Source organism: Aethalodelphis obliquidens, unplaced genomic scaffold (assembly GCF_003676395.1).
Source record: "Aethalodelphis obliquidens isolate GAN/ISIS:26980383/991018 unplaced genomic scaffold, ASM367639v1 scaffold27, whole genome shotgun sequence".
NCBI classification, from domain to species: Eukaryota; Metazoa; Chordata; class Mammalia; order Artiodactyla; family Delphinidae; genus Aethalodelphis; species Aethalodelphis obliquidens.
Window position 1 is genome coordinate 1,883,176 of NW_020837971.1, and position 15,250 is coordinate 1,898,425.

At 33.8% G+C, this 15,250-nt stretch overlaps 1 protein-coding gene across 1 annotated transcript in view; it reads left to right on the top strand.

Annotated features, from left to right (window-relative positions):
- SEMA3C (semaphorin 3C) overlaps positions 1 to 13,402 on the top strand; it is a 187,495-nt gene extending 174,093 nt beyond the window's left edge. Inside the window, exons 16-18 of the mRNA XM_027123786.1 lie at positions 4,190 to 4,257; positions 6,383 to 6,513; positions 10,556 to 13,402. Of these exons, the coding sequence (XP_026979587.1) occupies positions 4,190 to 4,257; positions 6,383 to 6,513; positions 10,556 to 10,969 (613 nt within the window). The 3' untranslated portion in view covers positions 10,970 to 13,402. The remainder of the gene's footprint in view (positions 1 to 4,189; positions 4,258 to 6,382; positions 6,514 to 10,555) is intronic.
- Positions 13,403 to 15,250: the final 1,848 nt, after the last annotated feature.

Consider the following 15,250-nt stretch of genomic DNA (forward strand, 5'->3'; position numbering starts at 1 on the left):
TCAGAATCACTAATCATTAGAGAAATGCAAATCAAAAACCACAGTGAGTTATCACCTCATACCTGTTAGAATGGCTATGATCAAAAAGTCAAAAAATAACGAGTGTTACCGTGGATGTGGAAGAAAGGGAACCCTTGTGAACTGTTGATGTGAATGTAAATTGGTGCACCCACTGTGGCAAAGTGTATAGGTTCCCGAAAAAAATAAAAATAGAACTACCATGCAATCCAACAATTCCACTTGTGGGTACTTATCCAAAGAAAACAAAAACACTAATTCAAAAAGATATATGCTCCCACATGTTTATTGCAACATTATTTTCAATAGCAAACACATGAAAACAACCCAAGTGTCCATCAGTGGATGAATGAATAAAGAAGATATGGTAGATAGATAGATAGATAGATTGATAGGTACATACTTACATACACACACACAATGGAATACTCTTCAGCCATAAAAAATGATGGAATCTTGCCATTTCTGACAACATGGTTGGACCTTGAGGGCATTATGCTAAGGAAAATAAGTCAGACAGAGAAAGACAAATACTGTGTGATCTCACTTTTATGTGGAATTTTAAAAACAACAACAAAAGCGAACTCATAGATACAGAGAACAGATTTGTGGTTGCCAGAGGTAGGGGTGGTGGTGGTGGGAAAAATGGGCAAAAGGGGGTCAGAAGGTACAGACTTCCAGTTACAAAATAATTGTCATGGGTATGTAAGGTAAAGCATGGTGACTGCTTAATAATACTGTAGTGCATATTTGAAAGTTGCTAGGAGAGTAGATCTTAAAAGTCCTCATCATAGGAAAAAATAAACCCTTTTGTAATTGACTATGTAAGGTGACAGATGTTAACTAGACTTACTGTGGTGATCATTTTGCAATATATATAAATATGAAACTGTACACCTGAAACTAATATAATGTTATATGTCAATTATACCACAGTTTTTCAAGTACAGATAAGAAAAAAAACATGTATCATGGGCTGAAAAAGAAACTAAGGATTTAAGGAGCTATCTTGATACCTCTAGCAGTGTCTTAATTCTATCACAGAGATCCAAAAAAATACTGTATATATATATATATATATATACACACATATATATATATATCCATTCTAATAGGTGTGAGGTGATACCTTATTGTGGTTTTGACTTGTGTGTGTGTGTGTACGTATACACACATATATAAGGTATTCCTTGGCCTACGCTTACCTGTCTTTGGCTAGCATACTGGGAGTTTCATTAAAACTATCTATATGGGCTTCCCTGGTGGTGCAGTGGTTGAGAGTCCGCCTGCCGATGCAGGGGACACGGGTTCATGCCCCGGTCTGGGAAGAGCCCACGTGCCGCGGAGTGGCTAGGCCTGTGAGCCATGGCTGCTGAGCCTGTGCGTCTGGAGCCTGTGCTCCACAACGGGAGAGGCCATAACAGTGAGAGGCCCGCGTACCTCAAAACAAACAAACAACAAAAAAAAAAACTATCTATACTATTTAAATTCTCCAAATTATTCCCAAACTTTTTTAAGCATACAGTTATAGTGAATACAAAACATGTTTGCTGCTGTTTGTAAAATTCCCATATGTAGCATTTGTTTTCTTTAGAGATTAAATAGTAATATGAAAATGATCATTTGGAGTATTTTTCATTTTCTTTAATAGTGTTAACTTACCTGGTTTTATTTCAATTGCACTATCTAACTGGAACACAAGGATCATGTAGAGGAATTAATAGGAATGAAAAACAAAAACATGTTCTTTGTATGGAAACAAAGAAGTACAGTTACACTTGGAAGTCAATGGAGGTTATATTTTGACATAATAGAGTTGTTAAGTATCATTGGCTCGGTAGTTTCTCTTTTTTAAAAAAAGTTTTTTCATAGTAAACAACATAAGCATTTTTCCTCTTCACCCTCAACTACCTTTATTTGTGCATCTGTATCAAATATTACAATTTAATCTCAAATGTTATTTATTATGGATTCAGACATGAAGTTGGAAACTTTAAGACAAGATAATCAGTTCACCCTTAAAGTAAATATCTGCTTTTTTACACAAGAAGTAGATGATTTCATTGTTTATCCAAAAGAATAGACTATAATGGCAGAAACATTGGCAACTTGAGCCAAATCCCCAATCCTAAATGCAATATAATATGACTGTCTACCCTCATGCTTTCACAATGCTATACAAATGCCTGAAAGGGAATCGACACATATAGAAAGCTCAGATGGCTGCCTTGTTGTTTTCATCATTTAAGCCAAGCCATAACAATGGTATTTGAATGTCTGGAAGCTATGTGATACTGCAAATTCAGATCGCCCAGCTTGGAGGTTCATGTACTTGAGTAAACCGTAACACAGTGCTGATCACAGGACAATAAGTTTAACCATTGTGAGTGATATTGCTTGTCTAGATGGCTGAAAATGACCAGTTCAGCCATAAGAACTGTCATATGGTTCTCATATAATATACGCTCACAAGTTAGCTGGTAGTAAATAATGCTGTGACTTCAAAATATAGCAAATACAATGCAGTAAAAACCTGACATAGGATCTATTCTAAAATACAGTATTAATCGTAATTTCTGAGACAAGAGTGACTTCCACTAGTTTGTGTGTGTGTGATTGTAAAGAAATATACAATTGAATAAGCATCATGTGGCTTTTTGGGAGAAACAATACTTAAATGACACAAAAATTGTACTCATATTTTCATAAATAGATGTATATAATCCCTTGATTATTTAAACTATTAACTATTTGCTATAACCTTAAAATAATTTTTTTCATTATCATTGACTTTGAGGTTCATTTTGCTTTGCAAATTTTATAAACCCAGTGTGATTTTAATATTTCCCTTCTTCTTACTGAATATTTTAATTTATCATTAAGGTTAAAAATATTAAGAGACTTAACTAACCCAATTAAGTGATATGCTTATCCATATATACTTTTCAGCACTGATAATAAACAACTGATCTACCCCTGTACTCCCAATGTTCGAAGAGTGTTGCCTTTCTTCTCTCTTATAACCATGTTCATGTCCACGATTCATTGCTAAGAGAATTTCAGTTGCTCTATTTTGATTTGTTGCACTATGTAATACAATTGAAGCTAATATGTAAGTGAATCTAAGACAAGAAATTAAATAGTTTGCAAGTAACTTTAATTTAAATAATGACCAACTTACAAAGGATGTAACTAAATTTTTGAAATGCTTAAGTTGGTGATATGTAACAACTAAATACCCTGAGTGAACCTTGATTGGATCCTGAATAAACTTTAAAAACTTCATAAGGGATATTTTGGGGACAAGTAGTGAAATTTTAATATAAAATGTGTATTATATAGTATTATTAAATAAATATTGATATCTTTAGTATAATAATGATATTGTTCTTATGTAGGGAAATTACTTATTCTTAGAAGACACATACATTTAAGGGTGTAAAATTATCATGTCTGCAACTTATTTTCCAAAGCTTTTCATATATGTGCATACACAGTATATACATGACATATACTTGCATATGAGAGAAAAAATAAATATGGCAAAACACGATTTATGAGTCTAGGTATACCATCATTCATTGTATTCATATATCCACTTTTCTGTAGTCTTGAAATTTTTCAAAATAAAAACGTGAAGGAAAATTCTTATTCTAGTAAATGAAAATTTTTGCTTAGCTTTATACTAAAAATCCATGTTCTCTGTATCTCTTGTTCTGGAAACTTTTTAGTATCTCTGGAAATGGTTTGAAAGCATTGACTTTTGTAAGAGAATTGTACTTATTTAAGAAAAAATTATAAGGAGGAAGATGCTAGTGAGTTTATACTTTGGAGTTATCATCTTAGAAAATTTTCTATGAATGTCTCTAAAATAAAAATTTACAATATTAACTTGGAATCTAGCATTTACCCAGGATGTACACATAATAGGAGGTTCATCTATCACAAGTGGTAGATGGGGAGAGTCTGAATTAATTCAGATTGAAAACAAGGTTAAGTACCCACACTATATTTGAAGCATTGAACAAAAAAATGCAGATAATCAGACCACCTTTCTTTATGAAAGCTTAGGCAATCAGAAGATTGCAAAATTTAAACTGAAGTCTTTTAAATGTGGTATAATTGGCGATGTTAATTCTAAGTCACTTGTATATACTTCTGTGCTTTATAGGAGGAGCCGACGACAAGATGTGAGACATGGAAATCCATTGACTCAATGCAGAGGATTTAATCTGAAAGGTAATTAAAAGTGGTCAAACTTGGTAAAGACTAGCAGTGCTCAGTATCACATTTCAGTAAGGGAAACCTTGTAATAGATTCAAGTATGTCATTTTAAAGAAAGATTCACTATAAAAAATTAGTGGTATTCATATATGGTAATTAAAAATTAAATATTATTTGTATGTATACTAAGAATTTTGTAAAACAAAAGTCCCGGAACACAGATACTTTGGATATGTTAGTAGGTAAGTCTTTCACAAAGATAGTAATTATAGATTTTCTTAGACATTATTTTCTTTCTGAAGAAAAAAATTTACTTATTTTTTTGTTTACCACTGAAGAAAATATAACATCTTGTTTTTTTGTTTTTTACTGTGTTAAATTACATAACGAAATTTACTATTTTAACCATTTTACAGTGTACAGTTCCGTGGCATTAAGTACATTCACAATGTTGTGCAACCAACACCACAACTTTTTCATCATCCCGAAGTTAAACTCCATAACCATTAAACACTAACTCCCTATTACCCCTTCCCCAGCTTCTGGCAACCACTGTTCTAATTTCTGTCTCTATGAATCTGAATACTCTAGATATCTCATATAAGTGGAATCATACAATATTTGTCCTTTTGTAAATGGCTTATTTCACTTAGCCTAATGTCTTCTTCAGGTTTCATTCATGTTGTAACATGTGTCAGAATATTTTTTTTCCTGTTTAAGGTGAAAACATAATCCATTGTATGTATAATATATATCGCATTTTGTTTACCCACTCATCCATCAATGAACACTTGCACTGCTTCCAAAAGTTGGCTATTATGAATTATCCTGCTCTGAACACGGGTGTACTTTAGTGCCTTGGTTTTACAGTTTACAACCATTCCATTTACTTCTGGCAGTCTTGCCTTGTATCTTACAATTAATCTAATTCCTTTCTTCCCATCCTGACATGGAGATACTATGTTATTATACTTTTCCCACTGACCCCCTCCCTCCACCTCCACCCCACCAACAGAGGGACCTTCCTCCAGGCTCACCAAGGTGCTACAGAGGTACTGTTGTTAACTGTTAACACTGAGATTCCTGTTGCTAATCTTTTTGAGTCTGGGCATTTTTGTTTTCATTTAAAGAATGAAATTCTTGTCACTAACTACACTAACTACAAGAAGAAAATTGAGACACGTTTTGCTTAATTGTTCCATACATCTAATTGAGGGAATAAAGCCAGGTTACTATTTCTCTGTTTGCTGAGTATTTTATAAATCCTAGTGTCAGTCATAGTGCTAAGAGTATTTGCAGCGGAGGTAATGATGAACAAACAGCAATGTTGATTTTGTGTCAAAACCTGAGCTAAGTGCTTTTTCATGGATTATTTCAGTGCTCAAGAAATTATTCTTAAGTAAGGTCTATTCCTATTCCCACTTTATGAATGAGAATTCTGCCCATGTCTAAGCTACCACATGATTATACTAAATACTCTTCCTAATTTAAGAATTTCAGTAAAGAATGTCTGAAAATGTCTGTTTTAGAACCAAGTAAAACTGAAGCACAGAGATATTAAATAACTTCTCTAAGGTTACACAGCCAGTAGTGATAAAGTCAAGATTTTACCTCGGGTAAAATCTGATTTCAAAGATCGTTTTCTCAACCATTACATCCCACTGTGGCCACACCTTGCTTTCTGCCTTTTCTGCCTTTCCGAATTTAATCTATACCACACTGAGTATGGAGTTTAAGGGTGGGATGAACTTGGCTTCAGTATTGCCTGGCACTTACTAATTCTTTAACTAGGATATGTTGCCTCATAACTCACAGCCTCAATTTGTTCAGCTATGAAAAGCTGAGAAAATTTAATTCACAAAGATGTTATAATAATTAAATATTCAAGATGATATTAAGTGTATTCCTTCGTGTAAAGTAATTCTTGAATAAACATTGATTCCCTTATATCTTTCTCTCCTTCCCTTTAGGTTAAACAAACCAGGCAAACAATGTATAATAGTTTGCTTGTTAAATGATTAAGATTGCCTTTGGGGTTTGCCACAGTCGCTCACAATTTTATAGAGAAACAAACATTCAAATAATAGAATATGTTCCAAATTCCATTGTCATCCTCTCTCCTTTTATTTTTGCTCTTCAGCATATAGAAATGCAGCTGAAATTGTTCAGTATGGAGTAAAAAATAACACCACTTTCCTTGAGTGTGTCCCCAAGTCTCCACAGGCATCTATCAAGTGGTTGTTACAGAAAGACGAGGACAGAAGGAAAGAGGTGAGTAACTCAGCAGAGCAGCAATCAGTCAGGGCTTTGGAAAGAGCATTAAATCACCATCCCTCAGTGAGGTTCAGATCAAATGAAAAAGGAAAGACATATGAACATCCTTTAATGTCTCTGGGATGACAAGTGCCACCTTCTTTAAAATGCTTTGTCCGGGCTTCTCTGGTGGCGCAGTGGTTGAGAGTCTGCCTGCTAATGCAGGGGACACGGGTTCGAGCCCTGGTCTGGGAGGATCCCGCATGCCACGGAGCGGCTGGGCCCGTGGGCCACAGCTACTGGGCCTGCGCGTCTGGAGCTTGGGCTCCGCGACGGGGGAGGCTGCGACAGTGAGAGGCCCGCGCACCGCGATGAAGAGTGGCTCCCGCTCGCCGCAACTAGAGAAGGCCTACGTACAGAAACGAAGACCCAACACACCCAAAAATAAATAAATAAATAAAATTAAAAAAAAAAAAATGCTTTGTCCATAGAGTTGACGGATTAATTAGAAATCCTTTCTTCCTGCTCACCTCGATAACACAGTGATTAAAACAAGAGCTTGTGCACTCAGATGAGGGTATTGATTTGAGGAAGCATTTGTAAAAGAAACAAGATGTGTGCAAATCCAGAAGCTAAGTTCTCATACAACAGCTTTGTGTGATTCACAAGATAAAAGGGGCTTTTAAAAAAGTTCAATTTTCCTCAGCAGGAAATGGTAAAGAGCATTTTTCTGCTGTGTAGTAATCTGTTTCCATTGCTTTATTATTCATAACTCCTGGGGTTTTGTTAGGTAATATGTGGAATCACTGTGTATGAGACCATTGCCTTTATTGACTGATATGTAAAAAAAACCTCGATTTTCAAATAAAAGGACACTTATATTATTAACCTTTCACTGATTGTAAAGAGCTGCTTTAAAAGGAAAACATTGTAGGGCTTCTCTGGTGGCACAGTGGTTGAGAGTCCGCCTGTCGATGCAGGGGACACGGGTTCGTGCCCCGGTCCGGAAGGATCTCACATGCCGCGGAGCGGCTGGGCCCGTGAGCCATGGCCGCTGAGCCTGCGCGTCCGGAGCCTATGCTCCGCAATGGGAGAGGCCACAACAGTGAGAGGCCCGCGTACCGCAAAAAAAAAAAAAAAAAAGGAAAACATTGTAAAACAGCATAGAGTGAAATATTATAAATAATGAATTCCATAATATTGATATCACGTTGTCCTGACAAATGAAAGGATAAGAAGAAAAATATATATGTATATATAAACCATTAAAGTAGCCTAGACTGCAGTGGTACTAACAGTACATCATAAAGTCTGATGTAGCAAAGAGAAAATAGAGCCTTCTGCATTTGTGTGTGTTCTATTGTAGGCAGTTTCCATACTACCTATTAGATTAATGAGGGCTATGTAGAATGGATACAATCCCAAGATGTAGAACACAGGCATTGCATCAAAATTACTGAAACAGATGTCGGCTCTTTATGAGAAAATACTTCCCAATTCTCAGACCTGCCTATCCAAAGATGTTATGAGCTGTTTAGGAAATTTTGTGTCCTCTGTCACTGGAATATTAAACCATAGGCTGATGACCACTTGCATAAGATGAGACATAACTATCAAAGATGAGCTCCATGCACTTCAGGGCCCCTTCTTGCCCCAGATTTCCATGATATAAAATTTTTTTTTTTAGTTTTTTCATTCATAAAAAATTATTGTTTGAGACCTATTTTCTTTGCTATCAAATCTATCATCAAATTAGTCTTGAATTGTCTGTAGTCTAATTAATTTAAAATTATTTTGAATGGATATGAAGCATAAGAATAATTGCCTTGCAAAGTAATCTGGGATAAAATTCATAAAGTACTATGATGATTATCATACAGAAATGGAATTCTTAGGTTAGAACATGACATGTGGACATGAACCATCCTTCCAGAGAAAGTCTGTATGTGTGTATGTGAATTGGAAATCCAAAACTCAAATGGGGGCTTACCTAACATAGATAACATGCTTTTCTTTTATTCAGTAGAAAGTCCAGTGGAATAGTATATAATGAGTGAATGTAATTTCTATTATGTAAAATTGAAATAAATGAATATATACAGTCTTGAATACATGTCACAGGAATTATCAAATGAAATTTAAAAGGGAATGGATCATAAATTTTATCACTTTTATGGTATTTCTAATGTTCTATTTCAGAAGGTTCAAGAATGTGGAGACTCAAATATGACTATATTGATTTTTCTTCCAATCTCAAAAAACAGAAGAATGCCATAATTTAAGACTATGAAAAAATTAACTCTAATGTAATTACGAAAATCTGTCTGTCCAGAATTCAAGCAGATCACAATTCCACTCAGTCTCACTTTAGTTGAATAAACTATTAACATTTAATTAAATTTATCTTAATTCTTCCTTAGTAGTTTAGGCAAACAGACACATATTTCTCATATTAATGGTGTGCAAATATTGAACTTTTATTTTGAAAAGTAAGACAAATGGTAAAAAAAAGCTTGCAGAGAAAAATGCAAATAGTTCATATTGAATAGCATAAGTGAAAACTAAAAGCCTTCCTCTTCTCCACATCAATACTTATTCCCACTTCTCAGAGTATAAGGCTGCTAAGAATTATATATTCCTCCAAATAGTCTCCATAATCTTCCTATTTTCCTCTCTCTCTTTCTCTGTCTCTGTCTCTCTGATACATACACACAGACAGACACACACACACACACACACACACACACACTTCATATCAGTACATGTGGAGCTGCCTTATTTTTCTTGGCTGCATAGTATTCCACTGTATGAACATACCTTAAGTTTTCTGAAGCTATCTACTGGTTACATTATTTCTTGTTTTTCCTCTTATCAAAAACATCATGTAAATGAATATCTGCATACTTGTATGAGTATATCTTCTATATAAATTCCTAGAAATAAAATGTCTGCACTGAATATTATATACATGCTAATAGATATTATCAAATTGGCCCCCAAAATTTTTCCCAATTTCACACAAATGGAAAAGGCTTTCTTTTCTTTTATTTCTGAATGCATTTCTACATTATTTAAAACTATTTTCAAGGCGCATTTAAACTTTAAAAATTAAATGAACATAAAAAATTTTGCTTTATATATTTCTGTCCTTACTTTTTCCTAATCTCTCTTTTCTAGTTCTGTTCTATTTTTTTGTATTTCAATACTATATTTTGCCTTCCCTTATTTTTCTTTGGGTCAAATTTCTTTCTTCCCTCAATGAAAGAGCATTCCTGAGTATACATGTGAAGGAACTACTCACCACTTAGGTTTTTATGTGTTCATTGACAATACTATAGCGGGAACTGTAAGGAAATGGATTTCAGCATTTAGTTGATATCTAGAAAATGATATTTTTTCCAGTATAAGCCTGTAAAGTAATTAAATATTCACCTCATAGCTTCTTATTACTTTTCCTTGGAAAGTAAAACCACTTGGAGTACTTACAAGATAATGAGTTCCAGCTTATTTTTAGTCATTCTTTGTGTTAGATAATAGGAAAAAGCCCTGATAATGTTCAAAATGCTGCCTCTGCTTATAAAATTTTTAGTTAAGGGAATATTCATTCATTCATTGAAAAAAAGGCAAAATTCAACTCTTTAATTGTGGCTTCATGTTTTTACTCAATAAGTGAGTATTTTTGTTACAATAAAAGGCAAGAACTACAGGATAAAATAAACATTTTAAACTATCTGTGAATTTCATTTATATATGTTGACTGTGATTTACATTCCAGAAACATCCCAAACTCTGGCTTATATGTGGAGAAACTACTTCTATACAAAGGGAATGCACTTTAAGCTATTTTGGGCAATATGAGTGATAACTTCACCCTCTCTTTAATAGATTCAGTACCACTGAGACTAGATTTTCTGAGCAAAAAAAAAAAAAAAAAAAGGCAATGGAACTTACCAAAAATCTGTGTCCACTAAGAAGGAAGTTAACACTCTGTATTGTTGGTCATATCTTTTTAGAAGATATATAGAGTTGGCTATTCAGAACTTTGATATCTCTCTTTTAGGTCAAGCTGAATGAGCGAATCATAGCCACTTCACAAGGACTCCTGATCCGCTCTGTTCAGAATTCTGACCAAGGACTGTATCACTGCATTGCAACAGAAAACAGCTTCAAGCAGACCATAGCCAAGATCAACTTTAAAGTTTTAGATTCCGAAATGGTGGCTGTTGTTACAGACAAATGGTCTCCATGGACCTGGGCCAGCTCTGTGAGGGCTTTACCCTTCCACCCAAAGGACATCATGGGGGCGTTCAGCCACTCAGAAATGCAGATGATTAATCAGTACTGCAAAGATACTCGGCAGCAACATCAACACGGAGAAGAATCCCAGAAGATGAGAGGGGACTATGGCAAGTTAAAGGCTCTCATCAATAGCCGGAAAAGTAGAAATAGGAGGAATCAGCTGCCAGAGTCATAATGTTTTCTTAAATGGGGCTTATGCTTCCATCAGTAAATGATCTGTCTTCAGTGATCAACTTCTGAGCAAAGAATCTTGTGCTTTACCCATGGGAAATTCCTGAGAAAGGTGGTTACTCACTCCTAAAGGTGAACGTTACATGAACTGAAATGAGTATGCATTTTCTTGTATGATACTGACTAGCACTAGACATGTCATGGTCCTCATGGTGCATAGAAATATTTAACTTAACCTAGATTTTATTTATCTTTATTTACCTTTTCTTCAAAACCAATATGGCGACTATAAAACTAGAATTCTTACATCCCTTAATTGAACTAGGGCCATAACCTGTGATCTTCCATCCTTGCTTTAAGGGTTTAGAGTTCTGTCAATCATTTGTATACAAGACCAAATGCCAAGTTCACAATTTTTACATAGTAAAAGTTATATAAATGCATGTGACAGAGTAGTTGTCAAAAGAAATGTAGAATAGAAAAGAGACAAGGAAGAGGGAATCTAAAACACGAACGATTTTCATAAAAGGATAACATGGAGTTTATGTGCTTCCAGTGAAATATAGTATTGGTTACTTTTAAGATTGCAAAAATTATCAGTTTTTGATATCTGTCATTGATCTCTGTTCCCTTGTTTCAGGAAGATAAAAGGACACCTAACCATTAATATCTTTAATTGGAATTATGTCAGTGAAGCATTTAAGTTTATATTGTTATGTAATCATCTTCCAAACAAAAGCACTTTCTTTTTTGGAAGTTATTTAAGTTATTCTAGATTCAGAGAATATAATCTTACACAGTTTAATTGATAAATGTGTTTATTCTAATTTTCTAGTTTGTATGGCATTTTAAAAAATATAAGAAGAAATTTCTTTTGAAATATCAAACTTGTATATGAGGGCCGAAACCACCAAAATGGAAAAAAAATAGAAAAAAACAAGGTAGAAAATGCAATTTTATTGGCAGAAGTTTATTAAAAATGTTACTAATTTTTAACTTCAATAATTAATTTCAATGATTAACTCACTTTTTTTTGTTTACCAACCTCAGATATCATACTGATTTTTAAGTAACCGATTCTTTTTTTTTTTAATACTCTTTCATGTATGCTGGAGAGATGCTCATTTTGTGGAGAAGTGAGAAAAAGTCTAATTTGAACAAAAATAGACATACTTTATTTTAAAAGAATGTTGGTACATTATGTTCACTGGTATATAAATACAAATGTGGTAAGTTTGTGATGAATAAAATAACTGTCTTCTAATTGTATGTTTGGATCCTTTTATTAGAGTAATTTAAAAGTGATTTTTTTTTTTTACTCCAAATAACAACTAGATGGGAGAAGTATGAAAATTTTCTTCATATCCTCACATTTCTTTTAAAAACACAACTTTTGCTCTTTCATTTTACTTAGTTTTAAAGACATTTTCATGTTTCTAGGTGCAAACAGATCTTATATCATACCTAATCAAAATCTAATACGAAAGTTTTATTTGTAGTTAACAAGCCATGAAGAAGGTAATCAAGGCAGATATATTACCTTCCTAAGCACTACAATATAAAGCGTCAAGAACTAAAATCATTGTCAAAATGAATGTAATCACTGATCAAAATCTAGGAATAAAGTTTATTATTTAAATGGTGGTAAATTATGATATTATAAGAGGAAGCCTCAACGGGGCAAAAATAGCAGTTAACAAACACAACATAAATAATGTTTATTCAAAAAAAACCTATTAAATAAAAGCTATTGTTCCAAATGTATATGATTCTAAAGTAGTCTCTAAAGCAGTTTGTTTTGCAAGTAGGTCATTATTTCTACTCTACTTGCACAAATAGAAATGTGCATAAAGCCAAAACCATCTTCTGTGTTTATGGCCAATCTATTCTATGTACAGAGTTGAAAGTAAAATTGTTTTAGACGCAGAGGATAGGGTAAACTATACAGGTCCCCTTGCTTCATGTAAACCCAAACTGATAGACAATAGGGTGTTTAGTGTTGTAACATTATTTGTGCTATTTAATATCTTCTATTTTGAACATTATTAAATTGTATATACTTTTATTATTTTACTTTTAAAATTATAGAGCCCCTCTTGAACAAAACTGCCAAATGTAAAGAAAATTTTCTTTCTTAAAATATTGTTAACGTATACTGAATGTTGGTGGTTGATTGGTTGGTTTTATTTTGTGTAGTTTGACGGTTCGATGACTTGATATGTTTTCCATTTGTACATAAAATTTCCTAGAAATGCACTTTTTTTTAACAGTGTAGGTTTGTGAATAGATTTTAGCATGATGAAACTGTCATTACAGTGAATGTTCACTCTGTTAGAAAATGTAGTTAGCACAGTATTATTTAATTGGATATTGAAGAAATCATGTGCCTGGCAAAATAAAACATGTTGAATTCCCCAAGGATGTCTTTAATTTTCCTTTTTAATGTTGGGTTTACAATTTCTTGTTGGCATGGTAGAATCTACTGACTCTCGTAATTGTTCTTTTTTTCCCTGTTTTATTTATTTATCCTTTTTTTGTGTGTGAAAGTAATGCATCTGGATTTCAAAATACAAAACTTCCAGAAAGATATACTTGGAAATCTCTCCTTGCACTACTACCTCTCCTTTATGCAAGTCCTACCCCAGAAGGATCCAATGTTCTCAGTTTCTGTGTGTATTTCTATGATGTTTTATAAACAGCAAGCAAATTCATGTTTGTTTTCTCTTTAAGAGGCATGGTACATCCATTCATGTCTGTGGACAGTTATTCAGACTTGTGTCCACAGTGGGGAAAAAAAAAGTATAGTTTATAAATACTTGGGCTTTGGAGCCAGACTGCTAGGATTTGAATCCAATCCTACTGTCTTATCATGGGAAAGTTATCGAATCTCTCTCTGCCTCATTTCTCTGCCCAAGTTCATCCCAGTAAAGTGTTAGGGCAGAACATATCATAGAATAAGTATTAATAAATTTCTTAATATTTGTTTATTTAGAAAGTGACATATTGCTAGAACAGGAAGGAATATTTAAGTTGTGTCCTTTGACAAGTTAAATGCCAATGGTCTAGGCTGGGGAGCCTGCAGTCAGTGGATCAGATAACACCTTACCAATATAAATGAGCCTTTATGAAAGTGAGGGAAAGGAAGCCACAGGAAAAGAAACAACAAAATATAAAAGTAATCTCAACAAATCTTCCAACATGATGATTCTGCACTACTCCCTAATTGTTTCATTTCTCAGTATCTCCCTTGCTTCTATTTGAACTTAACCTTAGTTTAAAATTTTTTAAATGCATTTCTTATAATTTTAATGCATTTCTGATGCTTTGTGCCTCCTACCTAAGTGAAAAAATTTTTTAAGGAAAGGATCACAGTTTCCTATATTTGCTCTCTGGCTAAAGTCAAGAGAGACACCGCAGCTTTGTTTTGCAGCCCAGTCAAGTCCATTGAAAACTTCAGTCTAGACAAGGAAAAAGCAGACTAAGTAAAATGGTTACTTAACCCGTGGCATTGAGAATTTCTTTGAATTTTATGCATGGTGACAAAGTTGTGGAAGACTATTGTGAAAAATATTTTTTTTTCATAAGATTTATCCCACCATCATTTTATCCAATCACCTTTTGCACAAAAATACAAGCCCCTCTGCAAAATCAAAACCAATTGCAACAAATTCTGTGTATGTGCCATTCAGTGAACTTCACTGTCAATGAATTGTTTTTCCTAAGGGGCCTCTGGTATATATTTCAATTTTTATGATTTCATAACAACTTTACTTTCGTAGTGCACAGGTATTGAGAATTGGAAGAACTACCTCCAAGATAAGAAAATGCCATCTTCACTCTAGTGACTAATGTATTTGTCTATGTACCTCACAAAATAATACTTTCCACAGGTTGAATTGTATATTTCTCAGGGCTATTATGTTGCCATGCTTGAGTGTTACTTACATAAAGTGCTATTAAAGAATGATATTATAACAAACACATTAAAACTGTTTATCCTATGTAAGGTTATCTCTCAACCCCTAAGTACAAAAGTGGGGTGAATTATATTCCTTAAGTGTTTTTTCCTCTGAATTATAAACATGCCATCCAAACATTTTATGAGATCAAAAACGTAATGATTTCTGCATTGTCAAATGGATATATGATGGAATTATTATAAAAATCAAAGCCATTCCTATTGTTTCTCTGGATATTTTTCAATATCTTGTTTAATTTTTTCCCTTTCACTGATTTGTGTGGGTCGGGGGTGGAGAGGGTATGGTTAATAATCAACTTCCCTTCT